This window comes from Octodon degus, unplaced genomic scaffold, assembly GCF_000260255.1.
Source record: "Octodon degus isolate 3935 unplaced genomic scaffold, OctDeg1.0 scaffold00015, whole genome shotgun sequence".
In the NCBI taxonomy this organism is placed as follows: Eukaryota; Metazoa; Chordata; class Mammalia; order Rodentia; family Octodontidae; genus Octodon; species Octodon degus.
In genome coordinates this window covers 19,503,392-19,520,569 of record NW_004524591.1, presented here as the reverse complement: position 1 = coordinate 19,520,569, position 17,178 = coordinate 19,503,392, and the positions used below count along the sequence as shown (strand labels likewise).

The window sequence follows — 17,178 nt, the reverse complement described above, 5'->3', positions numbered from 1 at the left end:
TGTTAGTGTGAGGGGAAACTAGCTAAGGGGAACAATATGCAGTTCCTTTGTAACTTTTCTGAAAATATAAAACCATTTCACAATTGAAAGTTTATTTAAAAATATTGGTAGCTCACATTCACCTTATCTTAGAACCTACAAGCCTCAACATGACCAGTTTCCTCTTTCCCATCAGACTAAACTTATTCAATTCCTGCCCTGAGATAAATCTTCTACTTGTTCCAAATATTCAGTGGATAGTCTATTAATAAATGCTAGACAAATATTTGTTGACAGTTAATGACTGTTAAGTTTTTAAAATGAAAGGCTAGCTATAGATTGGGGATTGTTTAGAGCATGGGAATTTATAAGCCAACTGATTTGCGTTTTCAGTACAGTCAGGACAGCCGAGGAAGCCTTCAAGTATGTGGCAAGCTTCTTGCGTGGGTTCTCTCTACAACACCTTCTTAGGTTTGCTGCTCTCTTCCTCTGCAATGTCTGCTGAAGTTAATGGAGAAAGAAAATCTGTCTCCTCCCCTTCTCCCACCCATCACGCACCTGTCCCACCCGCCCTGATTCACTTGTGCACAATCTAATGTGGACTCCTGGGAATTCAATTTATCTTTTATGGCCTATCCGAGTGAACCCTGGCCGAGTGATTGCCAGGCCTCCATCTCTGGCAGGGGTGTGAAGCCACGTAAGGGGAGCTGTGTCAGGCTGCCAGATGGTGGGGGACAGGCATGGGTGAGCCGGAGTCAGACTAAAGCAAGGCAGAGGGATCAAGTGTTGCAATTACACTGGAGAAAAGGATACAGAGTCTTGGTTATAATATCTCCTAGTATGTCTTGGACTTGGATTTACCCAGAGAGAAATCCTTATCTTCTCATGCTTCTTTTAACTCATCCCATGTTATATCCTTTTCTCTCCTAATTCATCACTCATGAAATGATGGAAAATAATTATTACTGATGGCTTTAGATCATAATTTCATTAAAATGTTATCTCTGCTTTTTCAGATAAATCAACTCTTTTTGAAAGTCATATACACCTGGTAGCAAGCAAGTCTAGAATTCCAGCTTGGGCATTTCTGACTTGGGAATCCTCCTTCTGCTCCTCTAAGCAGCCCAGGGTGATTCTCTTGAACTCCTTACCGCTCCTTGGCGGGCGCAAGCACAACTGGCCTTGAGAAGGTGAAGCTGGACATCGGAATCCTAACCTCACAGCGGGCTCTCGAGAAAGAAGCTGGTGGGGGCGCTTCGGTCACATGGGCTGCTTCTGCTCTGACCCGCGGTTTGACAATGATAGAAAACCTACTGCCAGATCTCTCTGAGAACAAGATTTTAAAGATTCTCCCCATATCACCTGCAGACACCACTTCTCTGAACGTAGCCGAAAATGATAGACAGAAGAATTTAATACATGTAACGCTTTTCCTTCCATTTACACTATCATAAATTACAAAGTATTATTCACTTCACAAAATAAAACCATTTCCAGATAATTTTTTTTGACAGTATCAAGAAGTACAGAAGCTACAGCAAACCAATCTGTACACTGGGGAGGAAGGCTAAGGGCAGGGAGCAGGCTGGGCGGTGCCGACCCCAGTTGGCAACAAGTCCACTGCAGGGCCTGGGGGGCTTCCCAGGATGACAGCCACCCCGTGTGTCCCCCTCACACCACACCACACCACACCACACACAGCATGTCTCTGTGGTCACTCCAAAACAAGACTTAGAGCTATAGGACTCCTCTCAGACAGTCACAGAAGGACATTGCAGTTGGACTAAAAAAAAAAAAAAAGCTAGATTTACAGTTTTTGATGTTTTAAATATTTTACCCATGTTACAAAATATAGAAATCTTGGTGTGAAAAGTTCATGCTGAGATAAAATAACTGACAGGATGAAACTAAAGTAAAAAAATTATATGAAATTATTTTCCATATAGAATTACTTTTTCCAAAGATGAATGCATATTTAGCAAAAACCAGCATTATTCATTCTTTACTTTTAAAAATAGGTCGGTTTATAAAACAAAAATGAAAGAAGTGAAAAATTGTTTTGTAGAGTCACTTTTTATCAATAAATGAATGTGACAAAAATTCAACTCGTAAATAACAGAAGACTATAGAGGGGTTAGTTGAAAAGAAAAGAGGAAAAAGTGCTAACTTCCTTCACGGTCTAGGTACATCCAGGGTCCTCAAGTCATTGTACACAAAGTGACCACATTCTGCATGTTCTGGGCTCCTCACTCATTACACGGGAAGGCAATGACCAGTTCCATAATAGATGTGGGAAATGTACAAAGCTTTTATGGAAAGAAAATGTGTGGATGTTTCTGACCACTCTATAATTGTTATAAACCTATACTATGTAACAGCAGAATGCCAGGGCTTAAGAGCAAAACCTATCGAAAGCAGGGACATGGGTGACAGTGAAATTTCACTGCAACACACTAAAGAGGACAGAGGTATGTCAAGGTAATACTGCATTTGTGGTGAAATTTCCAGGGCATCACAGCAAGAACGGGGGGCAAGGTATATAGGGGAATAGTCAATGCACTGCATTGAGTTCTATTTGCTAAAATAAAATAACATTCTTGCAGCTAAAATAAAAATACATTTTACAATATAGGTTTCATTTAACATTTAACATATAGAATTGTCTTCTTTCTGTAGGTGGAAAATGTATAATTGTATCAAGTACCTTTATGAATTAAGTTCCCTTTTATTACTGATGAGATTGAAGCTTGAAGATCTACATTGTTTTTAATAAGTTAAACAAAGATTTGTTAATCACTCTTTCAGCAAAACAGACATACATACGTACGAGGCACAGCAAAAGACCCGAGGCCAGGGCTGTCTCGCCCTCACCCTGTTTTCGCGTGGAGTAGGGCGTGTCTATGAGACACAGTACCCAACTCTGCAATCCACTGTCTTCCAGGAAACTCTGTCACTTGTTTGAAAAACAAATCAAGTGTAAGAAATGTTTTTATTTCTTTAGCTCTGTCGGCTAGGATGGGGCTGGGGCCATTCAGCTCATTTCCCTGCTGGATTAGAACAAAACATCTTCGTTTTCTATCAAAATCTGCACAATCAGCTTTTGGTACCGCATGTCGTGGAGGGTTGTAAGGGTGCTGTCCTCGGGGGGTCTCATCAGGGTGGGCCCAAACACGATCCCCAGATTTTCTGCATTCATTAAGTTGTCCTTTTCATTCATAGTAACTCTGAAAAACAGACACAGACAGAGACATTGCGTGGATTTGTGGGTGAGCTCATATACTGATGAGGCCCTGAAGCCTGGAGATGACCGCTGGCTCGAGAATTTACAACAGTAACCTGAGAAGCAGAATGGCAGCAAAGTGCTTTTTCAAAAGTTAATTTTCTGATTTAGTCTTCTTTTTAAATTGGTAGGGCTGGGGACATAGCTCAGCAGCGTATGTGCCTGCCTGGCAAGTGCAAGGTCCCAAGTTCGAACCCTGGCACAAAAAAAAAAAAAAAAAAATTGGTGACACTGCCTTATATAAATCTAGTACAGGCACAATTTAAAACAATTAGCAAATCAGGAGCCAGGGACATAGCTCAGTGGCATAAGCCCCTTACATGGCAAACACAAGGTTCCAAATTTGATTCCCAGTAAAAATACAAAGCAAAACAAAACAACAACAACAAAAAAACCCTAGAGAATCAGGCGTCTTTACTAAATAAAAATAGAACTACTATCCTTTAAGGGATATCCATTTGAAGGAACAGAAGATTATTAGCTGGCCCATGTTGCCATCAGGGGTTTTAGATACCAGTGTTTTACCCATTGATTTTTCACTGGTCTGTAGCCTGGAAAGTGGGAGGCTGAGAGTGGCCCCCTGTTTGCTGGCAGGGGTAGCAGCAGAGGAGAAGGCTGCCTACAGAATGGGGTGCCTTCAGTGCGTTTACAAAGTGCCTGACTGCTATCAGGGGACAGGGAATGGCTGAGGTGTGACCGGATGGGAAAGCAGTTGTACGGCACTTCTAGTTATCCCAGGATGAGGTCCGGAGCAGTAGTTGTTGGAATTAAAAAGCATCTTGTCAATCTCCAGACAAAAACTAAAGAGACTTTAAGAATGAAATCCAAGCCTGTAAGTTGGCATACTACTTTTCTAGTGTCATAAAATAGTTGTCTTTCAGATTCCTGTTTGCAGGAATTTAGATTTTAGAATGCTCAGCATAGATCTAGGAAGAAGTTCTCCAAAGAGCTAAACACCATGCACTGAGCTAAACACAAATAAAATGTACTTAGGTTTGGCACAGAAGGCCATTCCTTGCTGTCTATTCCCTGAGAGCTAATGAGGATCTACCACTTAGTATTCTTTTAGGAAGCTCATTCAGCTTGAGTCAGTTCCATGCTGCAAAGGTAAGAGGGAGGTAGGAAAGAAGACAGTCTTCAGTGTTAAAATGCTTTCTTTTTGCTATGAAGTCAAACATCACAGCTGATGAAAAAAGGTAGCTAGCAAACACACCACAATAGTGATATGAAATTCCTGGCATTCACCAATTCATCTGGGAGATGCCAGCATTTTTCCGGACACTGATACTTTGCCTCCCAACTGGATAGGAATAACAATGAAAGAAGTAATCTACAGCTAATAAAAGCTTAGTCTGGTACTTACAGTCGACTGCGTACCCAACACTTACTTGCACTCTACTCTCATATTAAATAGCTGAATCAAAACGGGACTCTTCTGAACTATCTGTTACTGCCTCTCATCACTGGTCTGAGTGACAGTCACAACAAGGCAGAAAAGTGAATCCCAAGAACTTCGTGCTTTTACAGAATTCTTAACCTGTTGCTGCTCACCTACAGAGTAGCTCTATAATGTGTTCAATATAGGTAATTTTTGGTTCATTGTATCTAAGAATGGAGGGTGGCCATCGATGTTCTGGAAGCTCAAACAGAGACACACGGATGTGCACTGAGCCCTCCCCCTGTCAAAGATCAACTCACTGATCTCATGACAAATGTACAGGAAAGGTAAGGGATCCACGGCTTAGGAAGGAGTCTGGAGCCAGGGGTTGTAGCATGTTGTCAACATCCAAGAGTCTCTACCTCTACCTCCCACACTCTGCCTAGATATCATGTCATGGTGGACATCCTCTCAGAGGGTCGCACAGTCCTCGCCTCCTGTAAGTAAGGGCTGGACCTAGCAACTGGCTTTTAATACATAAAACAGCAAAAGTTATAGGATGTCAATTCCTTAAAATGTAGCCTTTCCTCTTGGATGCTTCCTGCTTGTTTGCTCTGAGGGAAGCCAGTTACTGTTTTGCATAAATGGCATGCTGCCTGTGGGAGTACCAGCGGGGCAGGCAACTGGGATGGCCTCCAGCATCAGTCAAGAGAGGAAGCTGGCCTTCAAGACAACAACCTCCAAGGCTGGGCCTTGCTACCAGCCTATGAGTTAATTTAGAAGTGGAAATTCTCTTCCATGAAGCCTTGCGGTGAGATTGCAGCCTGGCTGACTTCAGGAGGGACCTTGAACGAGAGGCCACTGCTCAGCCTCAGCTCGATCCCTGGTCCACAGATGAGGGAGATAATACATATTTATTGTGGTAAGTCACAAAGTTTGGGAGCAATTTGTTTCTTAGAGACAAGGAACTCATACACCAAGAAAACAAGAGTCTGAGACTGGGGGAACAACAAGAGGAAGATAAGACCATATAGCACACATGGGGAGGTGCAGGTATCCAATAAGCAGTGGAGTATGAGTGGTTAAGACAAGAGTGTGGGCTCTGGATCAACTTGCTTAGGTTTCAGTCTTGGATTCACTTCTTTGGATTAGACATTCAGCTTCCATCAGTCTGGGCCGGTATGAATACCCACACCCCATGGAAAGCACATGAAGCAGCTCTCAGTGTGGAACATGGATTCTAACAACTATGACTGGGACAGCCTAGGAAGGGAGCACAGTCCACTCTGCAGTCAGCATTCCCTCATGCATTGGCTGCCCCAGGAGGGGTAGATCGGTATGGCAGGTGGTGCTTACTTTTTGAGGTGGATCATCAGGTAGCGCAGGGTTTCATAGTGGGCGGGCGGCAGCAACATCAGCACTTCATGGACTGCTTCCAGCCTCTCATCTGCATTGGAAATTTCTGTGAAGATCACACAGAACAGATGTTAGCCCACAGCTGTGACATTAGAACTTCCAGAGAAGTAACAAGGTCTCTTTTGTCTTGACCAGGAACAAGGAGGACGGTCTAGTAAATTCATGCAATTTCAGATACTATTTTACTGAAATTCATGTTTGTTTGCATTTTGCTGCATTTGCGAAAGAGGCTGAGGGTAAGTATCACTTGCTTATTGTGTTTCCGTGATTAGGGGGCTGGAGTCCTGCCCTCCAGGAACTGGCATCCCAATAGAATGCTTACAGTGTGAGGGCACATGCACAGTTCGTGCATGGCCTGTCTGTCTTCCGAACACTAGATTTGCTGGAGATTTCACTAGCACAAGCTGTAATTTCAATTCTACCACATGTGGTGGTGTGCCATTCACACTATCAAATCGGTCTTTCCTTGGTGGGCTTTCATACAAAATGACAGAATGCACTTTGCAAGGCAAGAACAATGCCTGGCAGGCTCGCTAAGTCCGTCCACATCAAAGGCACCTGTCACCAATGTGCTGGCAGGCTTACCTCAGGTGTTCAGGCCAGGTTGGGAAACAGATACCAGGCATGGTAACAAGGGGAGGAAGAACACATGCTTCTGGTTTGGGGTCTCTGATACTGGCATATACTCAAAGACAACCCACCAGCTATTTCTGCTGGGGTTGAAGGTGCCAAGCTGTTGGTATCTCTTTTAGGGCTACCAGAAGTTGGGAAGGAATGTTCTCACCAGGGAGCAAGGCCACAGCTCATCTGGAAAATGTGTCATACACAAATCCCAACCCACCATTGTTTGCTCCTGCCAGGCAGCTTATCAGCATATCTAATAGCACATACTCACACTTTTTAACCTTTAAAGATTAAAAACAAAATCCCTATGATAAAAAAAAAAGTTTCTCAAAATGGGCTTGACTTCTGTGTCATGCATCTCAGGATCAGACTCCCCCTTCATCATCATTATCTGTCTCTGGGCAAAGAGCAGCCCCTCCCTGACATCCTGCCTCTCACACTCTGCTCACGGCAGTGAGCCCACTTGGCGAACCCTGAATGAGCCACTGTGGTGATGGTCCGTTCCCAGACCTGTGAGCTTAGCTCTCCACATCTGGCTTTTTCCCTCTGTGAAATCAGATTGCAACATCTGCCTCAGGGGATAGAGGAGAAGTGGAACCTAGAAGACACTGGTGAGAGGTCCTCCAGTAGAACTTGACACACTATATCTTTGGCCTTCTGTTAATTTCAAACAGCATCACTGGCAAGACTTGGATATAACCTAAATGGATCCCCAGTGTGATTCTGCTTAATAGATGAAAGTAGTTAATCTACATAACTGTCCTTGCAGAACATACAAATTTTTTCTTTTTTATGTATTTGGTACAGGGTCTCACTAGGCAGCTCAGACTCGTAGTGATCCTCTTGTTTATAGCCTCCCCAGTGCTGGGATTATAGGCATACACCACCACGTCCAGTCTTAGTAGCTGGCTCACTGTGCCCAGGAGATGGGGCTGGTGTGGCATGTGGTGCTGGGGATACAACCCCAGTCCCTGTGCTTGCCTAAGCAGGTGATTTGTCCACTGAGCCATTTTGCCTGCCCTGACATATAATTTCTTACTACAAAATAGTCACACTTTTGACAAATAACAGAACGGGCCAGGCTGAGCTGGTTGTCTGCGTATGGAGAGCAATGAGGAGACACAAAACCGCCTGGTACTCAACTTCTGTGCACAGAGCTGGCTCAGCACCTGCTCAGCTCGGCTGGGATGCTTTGGGCTTTCTGATATGCACTGCTATGCCCTCACTTGGCAAAACAAGCACTCATGCAATAAAACTATTCTGAGTTGTAGTTTTCTTAAAACCCAAAACATGGTACTGAAATGTTCAGTGCAAATGAAAAAGTAGGTTTCCATACTTACTTGCTGCTTCTATAAATTTGGAATAGGTATCATAAGTGATGACAGGGATCGGCAAGTCCCTGAAGTACAGTTTTAGAGCACCGGTGATGATGTTTATGTCTGGATAGATGTTGGCAGATATATCTGCCTTTTCCCCATCTGAAAAACAGTCAGTGATCCAAGCTCTAATTAGGACCTTCTTTCCCCAAGTTGAAGCAGGCACAGAGAGAGTGCTAGCTTTCCCACCCAACAGTGAGTGCTACCTGACAAGTTTCAGTGAGCTCCTTTGGGCTTCCATGACACTGAGGTGCAGAAGTAACAGAAGCTTGGTGAGAGAGGGGTAGGGCCTGGCGTACATGTAGGCACAAAGGCAATGGGACAGACAGAAAACGTTTTTGATTCCCAGCCCCTGATCATTTGCCAAACAGAAATTTAGCACCGCAATTCATATGACAGGCAGAAAAATTCATAATAGAATAATAACTTTGTCTAAAAATTTTAAGAAAGCATTGCAGGTCTACTACATTTCTGTCAATATTCCTTGGACTTGGAGTTGAAGGTCATATGAATAAAATAACTATTAAATACTATCAGTTTCTATTATCTTTTTTGGGTAGTTTTATAATTTTGTTATTTTTTTGTAGTTTGTAGTTTTCAAATTTAACTTGTCCTCTCCTGAGCTGGAGAGCTTCAACCTGGGGTACTTTACGCTTGCCTTATATACAGTTAGGTAATATTTCTTACTATTTTTAAAATAATAATTCTCAAGGTATTTTTTATTTATTTTGCCATTAATGAATATGGGTCAATTTGAACTATCATAGACTATGAATTTTTCAGGACAAAAAATTTTTCCATCATGTGGAGACTAGCACCATCTTTTGTGTGGAGAATTAACAGAACAAATACCTCAGCAAATTTGGTTTTGAAGATAATACTGCACAGAAAAGAGTAAAAGTGCAGCAGATATGTCACACTGATCCCTTTATTTATACATTTAGCGAATATTTATTGAGAATCTATCACATACCAAGTATAGTTAAGCCCCCGTAAATCAAAGAAGAGAGACCACCTTTTAAATAGCTCTCATTTGGCTGGGAGTAAGTCATACAACTCAACAATTACAAGGAAATGGGATGCTATGCTGGAGACAGGCGAAAAGCAGAGGGGCATAGGCCACTGAAGCGGAGCTCAGATCAGCTTGGGGTCATCAGAGAAGCCTCATGGAACACAGAGCACTCAGCCCCCAATACAAAGGTGTTGGTCCGGCAAAGGTAGGCACACATTCCAGGTGGACAGGACAGTATGAGCCAAGTTGCTTTTTTATGGCAATAGATAAGGTGTATTTCAGGAGCACTGGAGTATAAAGAACAATAGGGAGGCAGAACTGGGGAGAATTTGACACGACAGGCAGGGTCTAATCATCCAAGACCTTGTACACCATGTTACCCAAGGAGGCTCCAGCCAGGAAGCCAGGGCACCAGGGTGATTTGGATTGTTCATGAAAAACACAGAATCTCGGGCTAGTCCTGCCCTATGACTGAGTCCTGAGCATGGTGTTCTATATTCTGCACAAGTTCTCCAGGTTGGATAATAACTGAACTAGGAGAAAATACGCACAATCTGAGTCACAGTCACAAAGGACCAAGGAACTACCTACTGAACTCTACTGGCTTCCCTCTTTCCGGATGAGGACTCACCCAGCCCTTGATCCATGCTTTGGAGCTTGGAGAAGAGTCTCTAATGGGATCCTGATATGGGGAATCAGAAGGATGCTCTGGTGCCCTGTGGATGGGATGCCTATTTGCACAGTATTTAAGCCAATTTCTTCATGTGCCTACCTGTCTGAAACATCTGAGCAAATACTTGCCCCAGATGCAAAACTGAGAGATTAAAAAAAAAACATTTATTTATTTATGTGGTCCAGGGTCTCACGATGCAGTTCAGACTTGTAGTGATCCTCCTGTCTCAGCCTCTCCAGTGCTGGGATTATAGGCATGTGCAACTATGCCCAATTTCAGTAGTTGGCTCAGCATGGGGCTGGCTCAGCATGTGGTACTAGGGATCGAATCCAGGTCCTTGTGCTTGTCAGGCAGGCACTTAGACCACTAAGCTATCTCCCTAGCACCAGAACTGAGAGATTATTAAAGCATCATTCCTCAGCTTTCTGAGAAACAGCTTTCAGTCATTCTGAAAGCCTGTTCTGTGAATGAAGTCTGCTTTCAACAGAGAGGCTGCTGAGGATGTCAGATGGCATTCAAGGAGGCACACGCTTACCTCTATCGAATGCCATCTTGACATCTTCAATGTGTTCTGTGAATCCAGAGACTCTGTACAGGCCTTCTGACTTCAATCCTACAGGGAAGAGGGAGGAAGGGAGGCAGAGGGAGAGACTTCAGCTTCCTGAGACATCTAATAAAAGACTTCAATTTCCCATCTGCACTCTGTGCAATCAGGAAATGAGGAAACATCATTAATGATCTTATATATCAATGCGGTTGTGTCAGAACCTGTGTCAGAACTTGTCAGGCCCAGTTTCCACAAGAGTCTGTCTTCATTTGCTTGTTAGGAGTGGAGCTCTCAGTGGAGACCACAATGCCTGCCTGGCTTTGCCAAGGGACCCAAAGTTTAGTGTTCTCATTAGCCATAACCCCCTACTTCCCTTGTTCATCCGATTGCTAGGCACCCATTCGCCCAACTTTCCCTTCTTCTGAGCCTCTTCTTAAGCTATGCTTTTCTATCGTAGGAGGCACTGTGCTAGGTAGATGTGTGAAATATGTTAGAAAACTCCAAATTTTACAGCTTTTGAGGAGTAACAATAAATACGACAATAAGCTGACTAGCTCAGTATAATTGATTTAATTGTTATGCCTTTGGGTAAATGATCAAATAAACACAGGTAGAAAAACAAAATTTTATGTATTGATACTAGAAATTTGATCATTGAATACATAGGCTAAAAAGGTCTTAGTTTCTGTGTCTCAAACATATTGATGTATTAAGAAATGTCCTGAACCTATCACACTCACATTGACACACACACACACACACACACTCAAAATAAAAAAAGTATCAGAAGGAATGCAGGACCAGGTTTCAGGCCTTATATTTTAAAAACTAGCTGCTATCCAAACTGTAGTAATAGCAAAAATAAATATAGTTTGTGTTGTTCCCACAGCAGAATCTGTCAAATTCTGGATAACTAACAGAACTCTCCCACATTTGGTAAACATTTATTGAGTGTGTGCCATCTACTGTGTGCAAGGCTTTGCAGGAATTTGCACCAGAGACAACAAATGCATGTTGAAGGCTGTTCCTCATCTGTCCTTTGACCGTGACAGTAGTTCTTAGTTAATGTCAGCTGCTTTGTCTGAAGACCAGGTGTCCAGGTGGCCACCGATGATCAGCTGAAGGGAGCCCACCAGAGGAAACCTGGATGTCACCTTTTCTAGATGGTGCTGCCTACAAGCTCCTGTTGGCAAAGTGGGAGGACGGACTGACAGAGGTGCAACCACAGTAATTACGGCAGCACACAGAAGAGGGCTACTAACCCTACTTGTTGATAGCAGAGGGTAACAGGGAGTTCTTATTGGAGGAGCAAGTCTGGGAAGGAAGTATTCTGGGATGGGTTGGAATTTGTTAGAGAAGCAGAGACTGCCAACTGTGCTCTCTATTCCTGGGTTATAAAAGAACCTTTGGTTGTTAAAACCCTATCTATTGCAGTGGCTATTCAATTCAGGCCAATGCAAAGAGAACAGAAGTAATGGGTAAAGCCTCTGGGCTACAGCCTTGAAGGGAAGAGCTTGCACATTCTGTTCCCTCCTTTCATTGGTTGCAATGAAGATAGGATGGTGATGAGGGCAGCCCTCAAGCATGGCAAAGAACGCCTTGCAGTGCCTGGGCTCCTGCCTTGCAGAACTGCTCACCAGCCCTGGACTACTGCCTCCAGGTACCTGGGTTGTCACAGAAAACAAACAGATCTCTATCTTACTGAAGTCATTTTTCATCTTACGGAAGTCACTATTATTTAGGGTCTCTGGGACACCAGTGCAATTTACTGGCTATGTAATAGATTGAGACAGATTTGGAGGTGGAGTTAGTGAAGTTGGTTATTCCAGGAAAAGCTTCTCAGCCCTGTACACTTGGCACTATACTAAGTCATTTGTATGTGTCAGTTGTACTGTTAGTACACTCACAAGTACTTTCTAAGGTACAATTGCTTCCACTCCACAGATGAGGGAACAGATATTTAAGCAAAGTAAGTAACTTGCTCGAGGTCATATGGGCAGGGAAGCTACACCGCTGAGGATGGGTCACATGACTTTTTCCCAGCCTATTACTAGGTTCTACTTGCATGCTTGATGCCCTAATGTCTGCAATTCCAATCCCCTTGCTGCGATTCGCTTGGCATAGACTCTGAGTTGCGCTTTTCCATCTACTCTGTAGAAGCTGTGCTATTCAACATTTATCAGAGCAGCAAAGCTCCTGTCCTTCGCTGTGTTTCCCCCCCCACCACTGCAGTGTTTTCCAAATAGCTGGGCTCAGGCCACTCATCCCAGGCCCTCATCCAGTGTGGAGGACACCTCTCCTCTCTTCTCAGTTAGTCAGCCTTTCCATCAATCCCTTCACCAGATCCCAAAGGGTCCATTAAGTTCCCCTCTCTTTACTACTTGAAGCATTTCTTACAATGTGAGATTAAACGCGTCAGTCCTCAGGGAACAGAATTACTGTGGCTTTCATACTGCAGATAAAATAATTTCCTATCTTGAAAAGGATTGAGATAACAAGCTATAACACCCTGCTTTGTTTTGTTTTGGAAAAAAGTCAGGCAGTTAGCCAGTGAGTAAACAGTGGTAAGATATATTAAGCCAATTTAGATCAATAGTGGATACAAGCATAGGAAAATGTTAAGTGCCCATGGTTCAATTAGACAAGTTATGGCCTGCAATCCAACCTCTCCCCAGCCACCCAGTCCAGCATGTCACTGAATGTTTGAAGCTGCAGAATTGTCCTCAACAAAATATAGAAAAAAAAATTAAAGAAAGAGTATTTCCAGCATAATACAAAAAAACCTTCCCCCCCAAGTAGAGAATGTTTCTACCTTCTTTGTCACCTTGATTTTTCATAGCATCACTCTTTATAATCTTTTAACTGTGCTCTTTCAAATAAACAGAATGAAGTGAATTTTTATGATAGGGACTCGCGTTGATCAATAATTTTTTTTATTATTTAATGGAAACACATTTTAACACAAATTCAAACCTTGCCCCATCTTAGCCTTTTCTTAATTGTGCTCCACTTAGATGAAATATCTTCCTTTGTGATTTCACGGTGTTTGGATATGTGTACTTACAGTATGTATTTATTTGTCTCTCTGATTTCCACACTATCGTATGAATTTCCTTAAGTTGAGAACAGTGGCTTTTATATCCTTTGTGTCTAGTACACAGCTAATTACTCAGTAAACATTTGTTGAATGCATGTAAGTATGGTTTAAGTCGGAAATGAAAACTGATAGGGTAGGCAGCATCTAGTTTATCTCTGGATATTTTCAGATATATATATAGGTCATTTTCCCAACAAGAGTAGTAGTGTGAGGCAATTTTTTTCTGGCAACAATCAAACTAAACCACAAAATAAAATCACTGTAATATTGTAGGAGGGAGTATTTTCCAAACCTCTCGCTTCAATTTCCCGGATGCATATGTCAACCACCATGGGTCTCTGAGTGTTGTGGGCTTTTACGAGGGTGGTGAGGTCACAGCAGTACACCTTCTTGATCCTCTTGAGGTCAGGCTGGCAGTCATTGGGGACATGCTTGGAACACTGCTTGTGTACATTCAACCCACAGTCTGTAAGCAAAGGAGTCGCATTAGCCTTGCCCAGTTCTTTTGTCAAAGTCCAACAAATTATGTGCTGTCAGAAATAAAAATAACAACACCCAAGGGTTCTGGAAAATTCATGCCATTTAGAAATGATATACTATACATTCCACAAGGTGAGTATAAGATTCACCTCAATCAGTAAACTTGTACGAAACTGCATTTTTCTCATTAATTTTTCTCTTTTGATTGACAGAAGAGCAGGACATTTGGCCAAGCTAGTTGAGGTATATATGCAGGTTGTATATATATTTTCCTTTTTCAGGTTGAGAGCCCTTTGGGCTCTCAGAGCTAGTCAGAGCTCATACAGGGCTCCAGGATGCAGTCTAACTTGTTTCCTGAAGTTTCTGATGCTCCTCTGTGGAAGACATGGTTACTCTCACTGCAGGGGTCCCTAATCTTTGCTTTGAGAAACCTCTGAGGTCAGGCACCCTCTGCTTTTCCTGAAGAGTCCCTCACAGTTCTCAATCTCTTTTTCGTTTCAGGGCAGGTTATGGGAGCATTTTCCCTTCACCACGCTTTATTTTGATACCTGTGGGTAGAATTAAAGTCTAATCATACACCAGTGGGAGTGCCTGAGAGTTTATAACTTATAGCAATGTCATGTAATGTGATGGCTAGGGTCATTATTATAAAGTTCACATGAAGATCTACAGCTGAAATGCTGCTTTTAAGTTCAGTGAAGACAGTTAGCCATTGTTAGCAGACTTGTAAGCAGCTGGACTGCACTGCCCGAATTCCTTAATAACCAAAAGGCACAGTCTATACTCTGGAGAGTAAACACTGAAGGAGGACAGTGTTCAAAGTTGATGTGCTTTACTCAGTGTCTTCAAATATTATTTTTCCTAGTTATAAAGGGTAACATTTTACACATAGACCACGCATGCACAATAATGAAGATGACCACCAGCTGCTGCACAAAAAAGCCCTGATCACGCCAAGGATTCGAGAGAATCAAACTTCTACAAAAGTGGTTCTTTCTAAGGGATTTTTCAGGATATATTTCCTGGCTGAGTTCCTTCCAAAGAGAAAACCATTTCTGATTTGTTTTAGTTTTATCAACATGAGAAATTCTACAACATGAGAAACTCTACATTTAATTTATGAAGAATTGAAAAAATATTGTGATAGATCTACTTCATGAGTGTAAATTTTGGCTAACTGTACGAAATAGAATTCACTGGCTTCTTTGGTTCTTCTTTTGTAAAATGGAGACCAGAACAGCATCTGCCTTGCAAAGTGAGCCTGGAGATCAAATTTAGTTAACAGACAGAAAGTGCCTGACACAATATCGGGAATATGGGAAGTACTATAATAAAGTGTTAAGTCACATACAATAAATAGTACATTTGGTGACAAAAAATAGAAAAAGGCCTGCTTAGATATTGTTAAGTCATTTCATTGGCCCTTTTAAACTGTATTCTACAATCTTCATTTAAAAATTTTATAAAATTATAGGAATGGTATTTTAGATACTCTCTAGAATCAGGGGCAGGAGGTGCTACTTGAATTATATAAGATTATATTCTCTCACGTTCGCCTGGATGGTCCAGAAATCCTTGAATTTCCTTTTTTTTAAGCCTGAATAATACTCTACCAGAAGTGGGAACCAGTGCCCTCATGTTTATTTATCTACTAATCTACCAGTATATATTATGGGTACTTCTATTTTTCAGGGGTTATGAATAATGCATGATATGCAAATTTCTACTGGAATTCTGCTTTTAGTCCTTTTGTGTGTGTGTATAGATATATTTATATATCTATATATATATTTCCTAGATCAAGTGATAATTTTATTTTTAATTTTTAAAAATGCCATTTTAAGATCTGAAGCAACAATGCGTTTATCTATATACAGTTAAATACGGATATCTTATTAAAATTAAGATGTTTTATAATAGACATAAAATATTTTTTATAAATGAATAGCATGCCATGTACTGTAAATAAAGTCTAGATCATTGTAAAATATCTAAAATATGGAGAACTAAGAGCAATGATGTCTCCTCTAAATCTCTGATAATTTGTTTTCAGCTTCCCTGCTATTGTGAGGAAATATAAACTAAAACAACAGCTGTTGGACACAAGTAACAAAAAAGCTTAAATATATTTAATTGAAAAAAACAAAAAAAATCTCAAAAAACAAAAAAACAAAAAATCTTGCTGCTTTCATCTCACAGCAAGTTGCTGATCACAGCTAAAGTGAAGTCTAGAGTTTTGTTCTCATAATATTGTCTTTGGACCAATTTCCTGCTGAATGGGATAATACCACAAGGGGGGATATTTTTGGTAGGTGTCGTCTGGACAGGCTGAATTGATGACCACTGAGAAATACAGATACTCAAACACAGTGCCCAAGGATTCAGCCACGAGATAATTGCTAGAAAATCAGTCTTTTGCATTAATCAGGAGATCTGGACACGTCTGCACAGGCTGCCTCTCTCCCAGCCTGGGTTTGGCAATGGCCTCAGGGACCTGGGATGAGGAAGCAGAATGACCAGTCCTCAGGAGAATCCTCGACTCTTGGTGCAGCTAACAGGCTCCTCATGAGCAGAAAGGACTGAGGTTGTACAACCCTGTGACCCAAAACAGGTCATACAGGAATGATGATCATCCCAATGTAAAATCACATTAGCTGGTTTTATTTTGAATGGTCATAAGAATTATTTAGAAACAATCATACTCTAGTAAAGAAGAAATCAATCCAGGAGTTGGTGGTAACCTGAGCAATATCAGAGGAGGCTGTTCTTGCTTTTAACATGACTGCTTGCCAGTTTAAAAACAAAAAACAAAACAAAACAAAAAAAACCCCAAGAAACCAAACCAAACCAAACCAAACCAAACCAAAAACAAGGCAGGATGAACTAGGAAACCCAGTTAATATATTACTTTAGCAATACTTCATCATTTTGTTCATTGCACCCTAAGAAAATGTTCTGTGTGCTGTAAATAATGGATGCATATGTCCAACTCTAGGTACAACAGCAGAGTTTGAAAGGAAGTGATTATCAATATAATCCCTGCCCACTTGATGCCAGAAAAATGTTGAGTGTGAGCTCTGGAGTCCAACTGCCTCTGAATCAGTGTTGTATGACTTATGATGTGGCCAAAGGCAGTTAGCAATTATCTCTAAGATTCCATTTCTTCTTTCATTTAATGAGAAATAATTGTATGTTCCCTAAGGTCTGGTGGTGAGGCTGAATGGCACAATAAGTCAAAAGTGCTCAGCCTGGTGCCCGTGGTAAATGCTCATTATTATTATTATTATTATTATTATTATTATTATTATTATTATTA

At 41.6% G+C, this 17,178-nt stretch overlaps 1 protein-coding gene across 2 annotated transcripts in view; it reads right to left on the bottom strand.

Annotated features, from left to right (window-relative positions):
• Nucleotides 1–2,949: 2,949 nt before the first annotated feature.
• Chn2 (chimerin 2) overlaps nucleotides 2,950–17,178 on the bottom strand; it is a 295,082-nt gene continuing 280,853 nt past the window's right edge. For both annotated transcript variants that reach the window (XM_004626509.2, XM_023709883.1), the window contains 5 exons: nucleotides 13,675–13,848; nucleotides 10,274–10,351; nucleotides 8,018–8,155; nucleotides 5,994–6,099; nucleotides 2,950–3,203 (listed from right to left, as the gene is read on the bottom strand). In XM_004626509.2, coding sequence (XP_004626566.1) covers nucleotides 3,032–3,203; nucleotides 5,994–6,099; nucleotides 8,018–8,155; nucleotides 10,274–10,351; nucleotides 13,675–13,848 — 668 coding nt within the window. In that variant the 3' untranslated portion in view covers nucleotides 2,950–3,031. The remainder of the gene's footprint in view (nucleotides 3,204–5,993; nucleotides 6,100–8,017; nucleotides 8,156–10,273; nucleotides 10,352–13,674; nucleotides 13,849–17,178) is intronic.